This window comes from Scardinius erythrophthalmus (genome assembly GCF_964197995.2).
Source record: "Scardinius erythrophthalmus genome assembly, chromosome: 8".
Lineage (NCBI taxonomy): Eukaryota > Metazoa > Chordata > Actinopteri > Cypriniformes > Leuciscidae > Scardinius > Scardinius erythrophthalmus.
In genome coordinates, this window is record NC_138228.1 from 39,874,957 (window position 1) to 39,893,594 (window position 18,638).

At 38.1% G+C, this 18,638-nt stretch overlaps 1 protein-coding gene across 4 annotated transcripts in view; it reads right to left on the reverse strand.

Annotated features, from left to right (window-relative positions):
• vaspb (vasodilator stimulated phosphoprotein b) overlaps positions 1 to 18,638 on the reverse strand; it is a 53,457-nt gene that overhangs the window by 1,843 nt on the left and 32,976 nt on the right. Inside the window, exons 3-12 of one of the 4 annotated variants that reach the window (XM_081372689.1) lie at positions 18,390 to 18,570; positions 18,245 to 18,305; positions 16,086 to 16,198; positions 15,443 to 15,696; positions 13,874 to 14,028; positions 4,953 to 5,010; positions 4,343 to 4,370; positions 4,220 to 4,259; positions 3,962 to 4,018; positions 1,161 to 1,233 (exon numbers count right to left, since the gene is read on the reverse strand). In XM_081372689.1, coding sequence (XP_081228815.1) covers positions 1,161 to 1,233; positions 3,962 to 4,018; positions 4,220 to 4,259; positions 4,343 to 4,370; positions 4,953 to 5,010; positions 13,874 to 14,028; positions 15,443 to 15,696; positions 16,086 to 16,198; positions 18,245 to 18,305; positions 18,390 to 18,570 — 1,020 coding nt within the window. Of the gene's footprint in view, positions 1 to 1,160; positions 1,234 to 3,961; positions 4,019 to 4,219; positions 4,260 to 4,342; positions 4,371 to 4,952; positions 5,011 to 13,873; positions 14,029 to 15,442; positions 15,697 to 16,085; positions 16,199 to 18,244; positions 18,571 to 18,638 lie in introns of all 4 variants that reach the window. The other 3 variants (XM_081372690.1, XM_081372687.1, XM_081372688.1) reach the window with 3 other exon arrangements.

Here is an 18,638-nt window from a genome sequence, read left to right on the forward strand (position 1 = left end):
TTCATTCGGACTCCTTTCACCCTGCATTGTTTCCCAGCACAATCAGTGGAAGACGTCACCGCCACCAGACTGCTCTCTCAACCACGTGGAACATAAATATCACTTCACCTAGCTTTTTTTCCTCACGTCCCCCAACCTCTACAACCGCTATTCACGCAATCTCTTCTCTGATGACGTTTACTGGCGTTCACTCACACGAGATCTCAGCAATAGCAAACCACAACCATCCAATCAATTCCCGATAGACAAACTCAAGACCGTTTTTTGTCTTTTCATTCAGCCATGCATCACAAATAGGGAAGAAAAAATGATCGTAACTTCAGTTCCATGCCGACCTTAAGAGAAAAATCAAGAGCAAGATCACACTTAATCATTTACGTTCTATGCATCCATTTTTTTATCCATTCATTGGATTAGTTTATCTCACAAATCCTTCAGGACAAACTCCCAAAAATGTACAATATTTGTTTTTCTTCAACAATCCTCATTGACTGGTCTTTACTGTAAAGGTGAGATTCCTAAGCTGGTGCCTCAAGTTAAAAGGAGGATAAACTCATCCGACACTCACCTTAAGTGATGTGACCAAAATTCATAATCTAACATATTTAATTAAATTAACAATTCACTCAACATAGTTAGTGTTTGATCAAAAACACAGTAAAACAGTAATATTGTGAAATAGTATTACAATTTAAAATAACTGTTTTCTATTTAAATTAGGGTTGGGCGATATACAGCTAGATATCTTGGTATTTTCTACTTTTTTCTATTTGGATAAAAAAAAGTTTGTCTTCATTTAAAACAAAAAAATTCACATCCTGCCCAATGTTGTCCTACAAACAATGTTCATATTTAAGGCAATGTTCATATTTAACTATGAAGGCTATGCTATATATTTTGTGTTAAAAGAGAAATAAATCAGAATTGTGAGACAAACACAATTGAGAGTTATAAAGTCAGAATTGTGAGATATAAATGGGAAATTATTACTTTTTTTCCTTGCAATTGTGAGTTTCTATCTCACAATGGAGAAAAATGGAGAATTGTGAGATAAAAATTCGTAATTACCTTTTTTATTTTTTAATCAAGTCTCAATAAATCACTGGTATTTTTGACATTCCCGTATGGCTAGCTATTCGTTTATTGACTTCAGTTCTGACCTGTTTAAGTCGTTCCATCTCTGACTCTCCTTCTCCACTGTCTTGCTCTGCTGATTGGTTAACAGTTTTCATCCTGAAAAGACAGAAAGACAAGTAATTAATAAAAGGAAATAGGGAAAAATAGGAGGGAAAAGGAAAAACAGAAAGGAGAATGCAACGGCCTGTACACCATCCCAAACGGCAATAGGCCAGCTTAAAAGAAGTCCAAAATGAGTTATTTAGAGGAAAACCCCAACATCAAAGTCTCATTCACTTCCATGGCTTCAACTGGAACAACGTCACTGCCAAAAAACTGCTGTTCACAAATACGACTGCAGTTCATTTCTATAGCTATGCATTTACTTTCAAAAAGTCGAAAGTGAATAACCATCCTTTTCCAATGTGAAAGAGGTTGTGGGCAATATTAGCAGGAAAAAAGCAAGGATACACACTTGAAAAAGTGATAATCTGTGCACCTTTGAACAATTTGTGGGTGTTAATTCTAATCTTGCATACTAATTAGTAATTTTATTTTATTTTTTGAATGCAGCAAAGTGATGCTGTGGTTTTAGAATTTAAGTCATGGATGTGGAGAGAGCTTTAATAGGGGTTCTTACACAGATCTGCTGGAAACAGGAGTAATAAAGTCAGTAACAATTGAGCCCCCTGTGGACAATGAGAGAATAGCAGCAGAATCAAAGCAATAAACCCAAGCCTGAAGATAAATGTAAAGAAGACCCTTAAATAAATCCTGTAATACTGTTGAAAAAAAACATGTAATACTGTGACAGTGTTGCACAGATCTACAGACACTACAGAAAGCCAAAGAGTTTTCCAAAGCCCATGAGTTTATAGATGGCAAAACCAGCAAAGATGAAGCAAAACAAGATCAGAAACTCAGATCCACTCCAGTCTCATGATGGGTCAAGTTAAGTCCAGTCTCCCTGAACAACCAACACTGTGTGTGTGTGTGAGTGTGTGTGTGTGTGTGTGTGTGTGTGTGTGTGTGTGTGTGTGTGTGTGTGTGTGTGTGTGTGTGTGTGTGTGTGTGTGTGTTAGACTAGTTAGAATCTATCCATACTTTGGTGACAAAATTGCTGACAATCTGTTTAGAAGTTACAAGTTAGCTAAGTCTGGTCACTATGATAACTAATGTAAACTGATTACTAATGCAGCGTCTCATTCCCTATTAAGGAATTATGTAACAGAAACATTTTATTAAAAAAAAATAATAATAATAAGGTTGTGTTTTTAGAAATTATAACTAGTTGTAAAATGAATAGAGGTCTATGCAATATTGGTATATTCCCATTAATACAACAGATTTATCGAGTACCATTTAAAAGTTTGAGAAATTAATATTTTTATTAAGCAAGGATGCATTAAAATTAGGGCTGTCAAAATGAATGTTTTAACGTCATGCAAGTAATATTTTCTATTTTAGACCCGCTTCAGACAGCACACCGACAGCAACGGACAAAAAAACTCTATGCAAACCGTTTTGTCGAGTATCCTCACAAGCAAGAGTTAAATGAGTTAAATGAAGTCTTAAATGAACGTAAAGATGCGTGTCAGATCCGCGTCATGTGCAGCAGCGGCAGGTCTTAAAGTGACAGTGGCCTAATAAACCTGCTGCTGTCTGTCATTAATGTTAAAAAAGAAAAGCATCCACTGCTCTTGACTGAATAACCTTTGTAGCTTTAATAAGGAGTATTCTATATTTAATTTATAATAGGCTTTGCAGTGAAGACAATGAATTGTTTGATAACTTTATTCAATTTCTGTATACTTCCTCCCTATTAGACATACCTTAAAAACCTTAAAGCACTGCTACCGTGAAGGATATTTTGACAGGGCAAGTAAAAATCTAAACTGGCTTGACTGGGCCAAGAGAAAAAAAATCCTTAGCGTTGAGCCTCGATATATTAAAGGCACAGTCAAATGTGACATTTATTATAATGGGTTTATGTGAAGATTGTTTCAAGTTCAAATAAAAGTTATTATATTTTTTCATTTTAAAATTGAAATCTTTCAAATATATTGTAAAGTTGAATGGCTACAACTGATTAATAGAGACATTAGCAGTATTGGTATCGATTATTCTGGCCTTCATTCAGATGCAAGTAAACAAATATTTAAAATATACTGTCTTTATGTTGTTTCTACATTAATTTGGAGATTAAATATTACAAATATTTTAAAAACTTTACTTGTTAGGTGCAATTAATCACGATTAATTTCAGAAAAATGTGTGATTAGTTCATTTTTTTAATAATTTGATAGCACTAATCAAAATGATTAAAAGTGGCAGTAATGACTAATAGACAGTACATTTCTATTTCGAAAAAAAGCTGATTTTTTAACTTACTATTCAAAGAATCCTGGAAAAAATATATTATAGTTTCTACAAAAATGTCAAGCAGTACAACTGTTTTTAACATTGATAATAAGAAATGTATGAAGCCCTTAATGGGACGTTCTCTTGAGAAACGTTTCATTCGCCATTACCAAACACAAAGTTTCTCGGGGGAATGTGAAACCGTTGCGAGAGAACGGTTTCAGGGGTTTCAGAACCCTTTACGGGCTCAGAAGAAATGTTTCTTCAGCATCAAATCAGCATATTGCATCAAGCATCAAATCAGCATAATGGCTGCTAAAATATCAGCTTTGGAGTAGTAAGGAATAAACTGCATTTTAAAATATTTTGAAATAGAAATGCATGCATTGCATGTTTAGGTAAATGTGTGTGTGAAAGCAGAGGAACCAGGCGCGCTGACAGTGTTAGACCATAACCACATGAGAGCTTACTGTAGTAAAAGTACCTGGTAAGTGGGCTAGTGGAAGAGGGCGATTCCAGACTTCTGGGTGCCGAGTTAGTCCTGTTTGAGACATGTACTGTATATATACTTCACTTTAAACTACAGTGCCCTATGGACAGTCACACTGTCCATACTCACTCAACAGCTGGAGTTCTTCAAACACCAGACTAACGGAGATTCAGTTCTGTTACATGATTTAGACAAAAGTTTTCAATTCAATATTCAATACAGTTCAATATGTGTCTCTAAATGAGTGTTTACCTGGGCATGGTGGCGGATTTTTCCCATGGTCTCCTAAAGTCTGTTAATGAAAAATCACGGATGAGAAAAGACTTGAGTATCTAAATGTCACAAATATCAATCACAAATGCATTGTATTCTTACCGCCTGGGCCTTGACTGTCGGAATCATCCTGAAGATCAACAGGTAAAGGAATAGAAACAGAGAGTCGAAATAAAGAGTGTTTCTACAGCATTCAGTAATAGTGATGGTGTTTCAAGTCTAACTCAATTTTACTTGCTTACATTTACAGTAATAGCAGCTATATTCCATCTCAAGTCTATGGACAATCTCTATACATCTTTTAAGACTTTTGCATGCACTTTAAATAGTTGATTTACAGGAAATTAAAAAAAAAAAATTGCAGGATTTTCAAAACCAGTTAAGCACAAACCCCGCCTCACAACCCATTTCATTGGTCAACTGAACACATAGTCTCCTGTTAAGAAAATTTCAGACTTTCAGAAAATTTTAGATGAATCTGATCCCGACAACCAGTAATGCTATCTATTAGAATATGCTACCAATGCTATACTAAGGTTATGGTTATGGTTTAGGGTAGCATTGTGTAGGCAATCAGGACTGTGACTGCCATAACTAATAAAATATTATCAGTGTGTTTGTGCTTAACTGTGGGAAAAATCATGCAAATGCTTTGTTTGGGAATTGACACATTTACCCATAATGAGCCTTAAAAGATAGAAGGTGTTCTTACATTACTGGGCTCTTCTGCTTTGGGAGGAGGCTTCTCTCCTTTATCGGTTGCTTTTCTCCTGTTTCAGCAGACATAATAGACAATAGTTTTTTAAAAATAAAAATCAAGTCAAGTCAAGTCAAGTCAAGTTTATTTATATAGCGCTTTTCACAACACAGGTTGTATCAAAGCAGCTTCACAGTAATAAATTAGAACAATACATCAATGTTTGTTTCTAGTGGAACGTCTACGTTCGGTAATGCTGATCAATAGTATCGTTGATTGATTAATTCAATTAAATATCCCCAAATATCCCCAACTGAGCAAGCCAAAGGCAACAGTGGCAAGGAACCGAAAAACTCCATCAGGTGACCTAATGGAGAAAAAAAAAAAACCTTGGGAGAACCCGGGCTCAGTCGGGGGCCAGTTCTCCTCTGGCGTTTATGAACTAGAGGTCGGATTTAACTGTAGGATTAAAAGTATTATATGAATGCCTGGCTGAAGAGATGCGTCTTTAATCTAGTTTTAAACTGGGAGAGCGAGTCTGAGCAACGAACAGTATCCGGAAGACTATTCCAGAGTTTTGGTGCTAAATGTGAAAATGCTCTCCCTCCTTTGGTGGATCTGGATATCCTAGGTATGACCAAAAGCCTCGAATTTAGTGACCTTAAAGAGCGCGATGGATTATAGGGCGATAGAAGATCGGTTAAATAGACTGGAGCTAAGCCGTTTAGGGCTTTATAAGTCAGTAGCAATACCTTGTAATTAATACGGGACTTTATAGGTAACCAATGTAGGGATGATAAAATCGGTGTTATATGATCATATTTTCTTGATCTAGTTAGAACTCTAGCGGCGGCATTTTGGACTAACTGTAGCTTGTTTATTAAGGATGCAGGACAACCGGCTAATAACGCATTACAGTAATCTAGTCTCGAGGTCATGAATGCATGAACTAACTTTTCTGCGTCAGAAACTGATAGCATATTACGTAGCTTAGCAATGTTTCTAAGGTGGAAAAAGGCTGTTCTTGTAACATATGAAATATGATTTTCAAAAGACAGGTTGCAGTCTAATATAACACCCAGGTCTTTTACTGTAGAGGATGAAGTAACAGGACATCCTACTATGTTAAAGTTGTATTGTGAGAGGTTTTGTGGGTGGTTTTTTGAACCGATAAGTAGTACCTCTGTCTTGTCTGGATTTAATAAAAGAAAATTATGCGTCATCCAATCTTTTATATCTTTAACACACTCTGTCAATTTGGATAATTTAGCGTTTTCATCTGGCCGTGATGAAATATAGATTTGAGTGTCATCAGCATAACAATGGAAACTAATTCCATGTTTCCTTATAATATTTCCAAGTGGTAGCATATATATTGAGAATAATAGAGGGCCTAACACAGATCCCTGCGGCACTCCATAGTTTACTGGAGTTATGATAGATTTTTCTCCATTTAAATAAACAAAATGGTAGCGGTCAGATAAATACGATCTAAACCAGCTTAATGCTTGTCCTTGAACACCAGTATAATTTTGTAGTCGATCTAAGAGTATTGTATGATCTATAGTATCGAACGCAGCACTAAGATCAAGTAAAACTAATATTGAGATACAGCCTTGGTCAGAAGCTAAAAGTAAATCATTTGTGATTTTAACGAGCGCAGTTTCAGTGCTATGATGCGGCCTGAATCCAGACTGAAACTTTTCATAGGTGTCATTTTCTTGTAAGAAAGAGCCCAGTTGAGCGGACACAACTTTTTCTAGTATTTTAGACATAAAAGGTAGATTTGAAATGGGTCTATAATTTACTAGATTATTTGGATCTAATTGTGGTTTCTTAATGAGAGGTTTTATAACTGCCAGTTTAAATGTTCTTGGAACATGACCTAAAGATAAAGACGAGTTAATAATATTGAGGAGAGGCTCTTCCACTACAGGTAACACTTCTTTCAATAGTTTAGTTGGTATGGGATCTAATAAACATGTTGTTGTTTTAGAGGAAATGATAAATTTATTTAACTCTTTTTGTTCTATAGTTGAAAAGCACTGTAATTGTTCTTTCGGCGTGATAATTGAGGCTGAATTATAAGGCGCGATTGAGGATTGAACGTTTACAATTGTGGTTCTGATGTTTTCTATTTTCTCAGTGAAGAACTTCATGAAATCATTACTACTAAACTGTAATGGAATACTTTGTTCAGGAGACATCTGTTTATTTGTTAGTCTCGCCACAGTGTTAAATAAGAACTTAGGATTGTTATGGTTGTTTTCTATTAGTTTGCGTAGATGCTCAGCCCTGGCCGCTTTTAGGGCCTTTTTATAACGTGACATACTGTCTTTCCATGCGATTCTAAAGACCTCTAAGTTGGTTTGTTTCCATTTACGCTCTAAATTACGGGTTTCTCTCTTTAGAACACGCGTAGTACTGTTGTACCATGGTGCTTTACTTTTCTCTCTGACCTTTTTTAATCTAATGGGCGCAACAATATCCAATGATCCAGAGAGAATGGTGCTCATAGTGCTAGTTAATTCCTCAAGTTCATCTGTTTGTTTGGGTTCACTGAGCAGCTGAGACAGATCCGATAAGCTGTTTGAAAAATTATCTATGGTGGATGGAAGGATTGTTCTGCCTAATCAATAACGCGGCGCAGCATGATATATTACAGGAGTACGTAATATGCAAGTTACCATGTAATGGTCAGTGACATCGTCACTTTGTGGAATGATATCTATATCGGTTGGATCGGTTCCATGTGATATAATTAAATCGAGTGTATGATTAAATCGATGAGTCGGTCCGGTAATGTTTTGCTTGACCCCAAAGGAGTTTAATAAATCTGTAAACGCAGCCCCTAACGCATCATTTTGATTATCTACATGGATATTAAAGTCTCCAACAATTAATGCTTTATCGAAGTTAACTAATAGGTCTGAGAGAAAATCTGCAAACTCTTTTAGGAAATCAGCGTAAGGCCCAGGCGGTCTATATACGGTAGCCAAGGCTAGAGATAATAGGGATGTTTTTCGAACATCTAAGAGCGTAACATTTAGTACAAGTACTTCAAATGAAATAAACTTATAACCCGTTTTCTGAGTAACATTGAGAAAATCTCTATAGATTGTTGCAACACCGCCGCCACGACCATTCAGACGGAGCTCGTGCTTATAGGAGTATCCTGATGGAGTAGACTCATTTAAACCGAAATAATCATTTGGTTTAAGCCAGGTTTCAGTAAGGCAAAGTACATCGAAGCTATTATCTGTGACTATTTCATTTACAATAACTGCCTTAGGTGTGAGTGATCTAATGTTTAGAAGACCTAGCTTTAAAAATTGTTTTTGATTACCAATAGCAACATTTTCTGGTTTAATAACAATTAGATTTTTTCTAGATCCTGCAGTAGATTTATGATTTGATCTCACTAAACGAGGAATAGACACAGTTTCTATGCAATGTTCTACACTATTTATATCAGTTAAATTGGTGCAGCAGAGACTATGATTTGGACTTTTGTTTACTAGTCAAAAGGTATTTAACATTTTGGAGATGTTATCTGACAGAAGATCCGATCCGAATCTGCTTGGGTGTAAGCCATCAGCACGGTAAAGCCTAGGACGCTCCCAAAACAGATTCCAATTATTTACAAAGAGAAGTTTCTGCTCATTGCACCATGACATTAACCATTCATTAAGCGCAAATAATCTACTAAACTTTTCATGACCTAGTCGATACGTGGGAAGCGGTCCTGACACAATAATCGTTATATCAGGCGATGTGCTGCGTACCGTATCGATCAGATTCCTGAAGTCTTTCTTCAAAACCTCCGTTTGGCGCAGTCTGATGTCGGCCCCTCCCGCGTGCAGGACAACGGTTCCGACGCGCTCGTTCAGAATCTCGGGAACGTGAGCAGCGATTTCAGAAACACGAGCACCAGGAAAGCAGTGACTATGCACCTTACTTTTATTTAACGTAGCGTGTACGTGTCGAACGATGGAATCGCCGATGATCACAGCATCGCGTTCTGTTTCGCGAAGAGGGGAGAAGCGGTTTTGTGTGGTTATCTCGAAAACCGGGAGGGTCGGAGAGAGTTTTCTTGGTCTAGACCTGACTCGCGACTTCCGCTGCGGAAAAATCCAGGCTTCGTGATGGCATGTTGGAGCCGGAGTGAACGAGACCATGGCTGATCGCGACCTCGACGTTCGGGACCGATGTTGAGGAACGCACGGAGTAGACGAGGTCGGAGTCAGCGGGTTAGTAACATTAATCTCTGATTTGTGTGCCTCGGCACGTGATGTTTCGAGAGCCAAACGCCGGTCTATCAGCTCGGCTTTTCTTACTAAAAGGTCGTGGATCTGTTTCTCAACAGCTTCCAGCTCAGACTGCACCGCGTGCAGCTCAAATGTGTCCTCACCTGCACCAAAAGGTAGACTACTTACATTTGATATATTCGCCATTTTAACAGATGGACAGTAAGTTAAGTTAGCAACGACGCTACCAGTGGTGCTATCAATATTAATACTAATTTATGGCTTAAGTCTTGGATATAATCCGTCTTTTCAGTGGTACGGGTGTAGAGTAGACGCACGATAGGCGAAAAAATGTTTGTTTGTAACTTAAATGAGTGCGGAGAAGACGCGTTCAGCCGTGATCCACGGACGTAACCTATAAGAGTATCCAGCGTTGGATCACTAGGCTTGAGACGCGTCTACTCAACAATCCGCGTTATAACTATGAGGTGAGGAAAAGTAGAAAATGTTCGTTGTAAGTGAGTTTAAAGAGAAATCAAGAATTATAAATCAATCGATGGAGCTCCAAAGACAACAACGCGCTCAGACGCGACGCATGCGCATTCGAAACAGGAAGTTCAAAATCAGTCAAATAGTCAAAATCAAAAATAAAAATCAGTCATTTACAATAGATTTCAACACACAAGCCAAAGAAATATCATGGGTTATTTACAACTTAATATCTATAGATAGCATTAGTAGCAAGTCTGTAAAATAAAATGAAAGAAGCATTAACAGTAATAAATTTGGTGCAAGGATGAATTACTTGAATTAAAGGCACACTATGCAGCTTTCCGTTTTTGTCAAACAGCGACCCCTAGAGTCGCTGTGGAGTACTTGTATTTAATGTTACTGTCGTAAATAACACTCGCGCAGAGCCGTCGCTGCACTCACGGCCTGATCCCTTCCGCCCTCTATACCGGTACCGGTTCAGTCGGATGGAAGCTGTAATGAGTGGAAATAAGGTGTGGCCCCTTTAAGAGCTGCGCGCGCCCTGTTGAACTGTCGGCAGTCTGTGTTGTATGTGCACCTCGAACACCCCGTGTATGCGGGTTATTTCAGTTTGATGCTCGTTTTGAACCGCGAGAGGCGTCAAACCTTACGCTACAGCTACATCCTACATCATACATCGTCAAGTGTTACTCTTCTGGCGTAAGTCGACTTGCGTAGGCCGGACCTATATATTTTAGTCGATAAAGTTTTAAATATGGATATTTTTCTTACGAATGCATCGCTTCACTTCAGAAGGCCTATATTAACCCCCCAGAGCCGTGTGGAGGACTTTTATCATGGATGGATGCACTTTGATGGACTTCAGCCATTTATGGCGCTTTTCCACTGCATGGTACGGCTCGGTTCGGCTCGGTACGGTTCGACTCGGCGCGGAACGGTTCGGCTCGCTTCGCTTTTCCACTGCGTGGTACGACTCGACTCGTTACGGCACGGTTCGGCTCGCTTTAGCTCGTTTGCTTTTCCACTGCAGTTAGTAGGCTACCGCTTCAAAGTGGGTGGGACTGATCGTTATAGTTGCCGTCTCTACTACCATGACATCATATTAAATGCGAATTTTTCATTCCGTGTTTCCCCATCCACTCCTCGACAACTGACGAGAGGAACGTCTGCACCTCGTCCACTGACCACGATTCAGCCATTTCTTTTTTGTTTATAATCTTTTTTTGAAGCAAATACTTTAAAAACAGGTTGGCTGTTGTCTACTGGCTATTTAAATCTAACGGGTTAAGTGTCTCGTGTTGTAAATACAATGACGCTGGTAGAGATGATTCTGTCTGACCAATCAGTGATCTGCAGTGTTTTCACGTCACATTTTAGTATCGGTACGGTACGCTTGGAACCTCAACAGAGGTGGTACCATTTAAAGCGAGCCGAAGCAAGCCGTACCGTACCGTACCATGCAGTGGAAATGCGCCAGTAGTGAGCCGTACTGAACCGAGCCGTACCGTACCATGCAGTGGAAATGCGCCAGTAGTGAGCCGTACTGAACCGAGCCGTACCGTACCATGCAGTGGAAATGCGCCAAAGCGTGCCGTACCGAACTGAGCCGTACCGTACCATGCAGTGGAAAAGCGCCATTACTGTCATTATAAAGCTTGAAAAAGCCAGGACATTTTTTAATATAACTCCAATTGTATTCGTCTGAAAGAATAATGTCATATACACCTAGGATGGCTTGAGGGTGAGTAAATTATGGGCTAATTTTCATTTTTGGGTGAACTAACCCTTTAAGAGGGCATTTGTCAATTTACCCTAATAAATTAAATATTTATTTATACAAATATCGCTCGTCTCAAAATATTTGTATATATAGGCCTTGCATATTTTGCAAGAAACTTATATAGTTTCTACAGATATAATCAACAACTTTAAATGAATTGTTTTATATTTCTCCATTGTTTTTTGTCTCCATTGTAATTCGCAATGCTTGATGGGATTGTTGTTATTTCCCTCATTATAGCCGTTAAGTATACAGTCTTGCACCTTTTTTTTTGTCTAAATTTCAGATACTTTTTGATTTTTTTCAAATCAAAGTTTGTGATGTTATGATTCACATCATAGCTGGTTGGCTTAGTTCATGGCTTATTATAATGCTTTAACAAAAACTTTAAAATCCCTATGGGAAAAAATAAATAGAAAAATACTTCCCGAACCAGTGCTGGCGACGCACTAATGCACTCAATAAAGCTGAGTTCTGCACCTCGAATTACAGGAATTATGTCAGTAATGCAGAACAAGAAGTTCATCCACCTAGTCATGCCTCTTCACAGCTCAAATATGAAATATTTTTGTAATGAGCAATTAATTTAATGAGCAAATCATGTAAGTGCTTCACATTGCTGCTATTAAAGCCTCCAGCACCCTTTACATTTCAAGGTCATTACGAAAGTACTTCGATTAACAGCCATTTTGGAAACACCCCAGGCTGTTATTTTCTAATTACACAAGAACATCTTTCAGGTTGATCAGGGAAAGACAAAAAATTCCAAAACCAACTAACAAGACTAAATTGCAATAATGTAATCTATCTGTTTAGTACTACAGTATGTGGTCATTTTATGCATTTGAAATTAATTCAGAAACTGAGAATCTGTTCTTATTTATTTCCACCTTTAAATAAATAAAAAATACCAGAACCAAATGTCTTTTGGTTCTTGAACATGTAGAATCGAATCGGTGGAACAACACTTCTACTGAATCTATGGAGCGAAACATACAGTGCAACCAGTGCCGAATAAATCAGTCTGATACTTATTTTGTAAGTCAAAAACAAAGTGTGAGGAGTGCAGCCCAGTTCAAACGACTCTTATGAGCTGGTGAAATACTGAAATGAATGAAAGAAATACTGTTACTACATTTTTGTATGTTTAATATTTTTATTATGTATTTATTGTATTATGTGTCCGTATGTAGTTAGAACAAATGACTGGATTGCATTTATGGCGCCTCTAAAAAGGTCTGTTAAAAGTGATTAAATGTATCTGTAAACAGATACCTTTTGAAAGAGCTATATAGTATTTATTTCTAATTTGTTATCTATTGCTCAAATGTGAAATGAATGAATCAGTTGCTAACAGATTGCTGATGGAGGTAAATACAAATGCAATTTTCAAAAACAAAACAGAAGCATTTTTAACAGAACTGCTAAGGAACTGCTAAATAAATGGAATCGGATGGAATCGGACCAAATGGAATAAAATGGAGTCAGGGGAGCCTTTGAAGATTAGCAAAATAAACACAAGTTAGCGTAAGAGCACTGCCGAGAAATGGATGTCAATGGAGGAGAGGCTTCAGTACACTGAACAGCCAATCGGCTATTCTTCAACATATTTTCCATTAAATATTCAGTTTGGATTGATCGTTTTGCGACAGGTAGGATTCTGTTTTGCTATTAATATCCGCAAACAGCAACTCAGTGACGTTGAAGCAATATTGTGTTTGGTTATTAAAAGGCACATGTGATCCAGGTTGGCCTCTGTTTCATCTCATGGTAGAGCAGTAGAGTTTGATATCTTTCCATTTGAGAGAATCTGACAGCTCAGTTTCTGCCCTTTTTTACAATCTGAGATAGAGCTGATTATATTGTTATATTATATTATACTCACAATTATATTGGTCAATTTTGTATTGTAATCACGATTATTTAACACGATTAGAAGTGAGCGACATGACCAAAATCGTATATGAGCTTGCATATCTTACATAATCTTTTCACGATAGCGATATACATCAAGTATATTTTGTTGGAAATTTGGTTCACGACAGTCACATTAAATGATTTGGCTGATTCGGACGTTAAGGTGGGGAGAAAGTGCACTGCTTTAAAGGAAAGGAACTGAATGTGGCAGAATAATCGGTTTATCTCAATTACCATGTTATCATAATCGTTGGAGGCCCAAATTAAAATCGAAACTTAAATTCAATTAATCGCACAACCATAATCTGAGGGACGATCTGAAATTATCGTGGTAACCGAGCCTGCTACTCATGCATCAAATCATCATTAAGCTGTAAAAAATGTGAAAAATTCCGTCAAACTCCTTAAAACTGAGACATGTTCCACTGTTAATGGGGGGATATGTTTGTGATCTTCACATTTACCGTATGCTTTTTTCTAATTTTTTTTTTTTTACTGACCGTCGTGCTAGAATTGCGCTCATCTCTCCCATCAGGCCTCCTCCTCCTCCTCCTCCGCTGGGCAGAGATACACTGCTGCGACTGCTGTCTGCTTTAGGAGCTGCCGCCACACTGACTGCAGCACTGCCTCCTCCAGCAGCAGCAGCAGCCTCATCCTGCAGGGGGAAGCACTGAGTCAATAACAGCAGATAGCCATGAATATGTGTGCAAAATGGGTAACACTTTATTTCACAGTGTCCCTGTTACGCATGTCACATGTACTTACCATAGTGATAACAGTAAATTAGGCATGATTACATGCAACTAACCCTCAACCAAACCCTAATCCTACCCTAACCCTATAGTAAGTACATGTAATTGCTTAATATTACTCAGTTCTTAAATATAGAATTACACTGTTACACCGCAAAATGTTATAGGAGTTCAGTCTCAACATTTAAACTACTGAACAAACTGAATAACATTTGTTTGTAATTTCACCTTTGTGAATGGATGTCTTTTTTCATTATTCATCATTTCACTGTCTTCATAAAGTTCCACCGGGGGAACATTAAGGCCTGTTCACACCAAGAACGATAACTATAAAGATAATTATATTAGCATCCACACTGATGCACCCATAAAGTTCTATTTATTATAAGAGTGCGCTGCGGTTACGTCATCTGCCGCTTTAAATGCTTTAGCTCATCAAAGTGGAGTGGATTCTGATTGGCTGTCAATGTTTTTGTCATTCATCAGCTGGAAAAAATAAAAGGTTCTAAAAGTGAATCCAACAATATCGTTCCTCTGAGTCATTATCATTATAGTTGTGGTGTGGACTTCCCTATTCTCATTCAATTAGAACAACTATTAAAACTTTATAGTTATCGCAATAGTTACCATTCTTGGTGTGAACGAGCCTTTATGCTCTTATTTCACAACTGACTTTGTATGTGATTGGTTCAATTCAATTTACTTTTATTTGTATAGCGCTTTTCACTATACACATCGTTTACAAAAGCAGCTTTACAGAAAGCTCAGACAGAAAAAAAGCTGTTATGAGAGGTAACTGTCTAATTTATGTATTTCAGAAATGTACATATACAAAATCACAGTTAGCGAAAAATGTATTTAACTTAAACAACTTAATAATTTAAGGAAGAAACAATGAGCTCATTCAAGAAATGAATACTTGTTTGTTAACAAATGGAAAAATGTAGCATTGGTGCATGTTGATTCAGAGTTGGTTGTCAACTTCTACCCTATTTCTACTGTCTATATAATTTTTGTAAACCTTTAGTGCAAGTTTTAGATTTGCCAGTAATTTATTTTCTGTTACTCTATTTTCTACTTCAACTTAATACACATTCCTGGTCTTTCAATTGCGCATGCATGATTCACAAGGGCACGTTATTCCACGAAAAAAAAAAAATTGTATCATTAAAATGTGATAACCTTCTAGTCCTCTGAAAGGAATTTCATTTTCGGGTGACTCCACCAAGGCCATAAATAATGTTACAAGGATGTGATACATTATTTCAACCTCTGGAAATTCTCTTATTGTGATTCTCATGTCACTCATTGTCTCACCTTGGCCACTTTGCGCAGTTTGGCAGCTGCCAGAGCAGCAGCGAGACCCCCGCCACCTGCTCCTCCTTCCCCACCTCCACCTCCTCCAGAAGAGGGCAGTGGAGGAGCAGGTGGAGGTGGAGCTCCTCCTCCTCCCATGGGGGGAGGCCCAGGTGGTGGGGGGGGTCCAGACGGAGGGGGCCCAGGGGGAGGTGGGGGTCCAGGGGGAGCCGGAGGGCCTCCAGGGGCCAGTGGTGGTGGAGGAGGAATGACTACTGTAGAACAAAAGCACATCATTTACACACACATACAACAAATTACGTATTAATTAAATATGTATAAGCTCAGAAATGGGGACAGACAGGTTAGGTTTGTAGGGGTGTGAATCATCACTGGTCAATGAATGCAAACAGTCAGAAATACGAACTCCCTTTTTATTTTATCTGCTCCATGAAAGTACACAACTTAAGTCTGAACACAACAGACGACAGGAGCATTTAGAACTAATAAACACTAGTAAATACTAAAAACGCATGTAACTGTGTACTTGTGTAGTGTACTTAAGTTACAATAGCGCTCACACACACACGCGCACACACACTCAGAAGACAGCAATAATCGATACACAGAGTTTCTTCGTTGAGGTGAAACACTTTCTACTGACCTGAAGCTGCTTGCCGTTCTCTTTCCTGTCGTTCTCTTTCTTGTCGTTCTCTTTCTTGTCTTTCTCTTTCCTGTCTCTCCCTCTCAAGCTGCTCCAACCTCTGCTGTTCCAATCTGCAGGGGGAAAACGTGAAGAAGGCATTGCAATTATTTTGGCAAATACTGCGATTTTAATGAGTCAATAAGCGAATAATTAAATCGTGAAAAATGTCAAATTAAAATAAATTCAAAAGAAAACCAATAAAACATTATGAAATAATATGAATATAATACATTCTTCCAAATGAAAGCCGAATCGAAACAGAAATATCGATTAATCGTCCACATTACGTACATCCAAGTGTAACGGATTATCAAAAAAGAAAAAATATAGGGTTGGTTCTATGCATTGGTTGTTGAGATGAACAAGAGCTTTCAGGGTCAGGGTTTAAGCGGACTAAATGACTGGAGAAAACATACATACGTCACCAGATTGTTCTGTCAATTTCCATCCGGAAGATCCAGTAATGACATTTTGTTTTTAAATAAAACATATACACAAATAACTGTTCACAATAAAACCTATAACATGCATTTAGAAAAGGCATAGGGTGAAATAGATCTTTATTTGACACTGTTGCCAATGCAGTCACTGGGTTGAATCAGTGGGATGCAATTATTTGGTGGGTTGGCATATTTTGAATCGTTCTGAGAACTCTTAAATGAGCCTGTATATATAAAACACTTTAAACACGCAACATGCATGCAAACTTACACAAATAAACATACATACTCTTTGAGGCACTTACGAGACTGCAATGCCAAGTTTCATGTTAAGCCATTCAAAACATTTCAGTCAAGTCAAGACATGACTCATGAGTCAACAGGCTCCATGTAAAGTCTTTTTCAAGGTAACCATAACAACAGACATACAGAGAGAGAGATATGAGCAAGCGAGCGAGAGAGAGAGAGAGAGAGAGAGAGAGAGAGAGAGAGAGAGAGAGAGAGAGAGAGAGAGAGAGAGAGAGAGAGAGAGAGAGAGAGAGAGAGAGAGAGAGAGAGAGAGAGAGAGAGAGAGAGAGAGAGAGAGAGAGAGAGAGAATGTTCTGGAATTACAGTCTCATTCCAGAGTTTTCCTCTGCTGGCAGGGATATTGTCTCTTGAATGTTCTTATTAATTTAAAACACTATTAATTACCACTATAAAATTGCTTTAAAAATCATTCACTGTACAATTTCCCTATGATGTCAATGTGGACTGCCACAAACTTTTCTGCCACAAATATTTGTTCAAATAATGGCACAGTAACCTAAAATAGCTGTGCAGTAGTTATAAAAAGACGTCCATGAACAATTTAAATTGAGCCGGAATTAAACCAGAGCTGTGGCATAACGGCTATCAGAATTAGTTGAGCTTTACTGCTCATGTGGGCAATGCAAGTTCGAGTCTGGCTCACATAATTTCCAAATCTGTCAACTCACCATTATTTGTATAGCGCTTTATACAATACAGATTGCTTCAAAGCAGCTTTACAGTGATAAAAAGTAAAATAATGATTCAATGACACAAACAAGATTTCAATTCTGCTGTAAAGCAGCTCTAAAAAGACAACAGTAAACAGTACTCAGTTGAAATCAGTTCAGTGTTGATTCAGTTTGGTTTAATAACTGTGTAAAGTTCACTAATAATGTAATAATTCAGTTCAGTTCATCTAGAAAACAGCTCTGGTGATGTCATTGTCCAGCTCAGTTCAGTTGTCATCCAATAGCATCAGTGCATTTAGTAAATAATATTGCTGAATATTAAGTGTCCCCAACAAGATTTTAAGTTTAAAAAGACACAAATGTTTCATTTTTTTACCCTGTAGTATCCAGAAAGAAGAAGAGGATTTAAATGTCAGAAGACCTGACCCGACTTTTGCCCCATCACTTCAGGGGCTCACGGAAAGCTAAAGACTTGAGCGTTAATACCAGTAAATCCCTTGAGAGTGTGTGCTTGTTTCTGTGTGTGTGTGTGTGTGTGTGTGTGTGTGTGTGTGTGTGTGTGTGTGTGCATCTGTAAATGAGGTTAAAGACTGACCAAGGAAACAGCGAACAAAAACAAAATCACTTAATGAAAATACTGATAAAATAAAACCTGTCAAATTCTTTGTTACACACACAACAACAAATAAGTTTGTACCTCTTCTGTTGTTCCAGCTCTTCTGGTGATGGTCCATTGGACACGGGCCGTGTGGGGAAACCTAATGACAATAATGCAGTTGTAAAAGGTTGTGTTGAACAGATACGCCCTGTCACAATGGGGTGTAAATGTGAGTATACGTTACCTCCATCAGGGATGGTGCTGAGGATATCGAGCGCGTGCATCATGCCATTGGCGAACAGCGCTGCATCTTCCTTGCTGCCAAAATTCAGTCCCCACACCTGCCGAGCGTCCCGCCATTGGTGGAAGTTTGGCGTGGCCTGATTATATTTTAATCCCTTTACAATTGGACAATTCATCACAACCTGTACAAGAAAAAACACAAATGTCTAAATGTAAATTAAGCCATAAATGCACACAAGTATAAACTGTA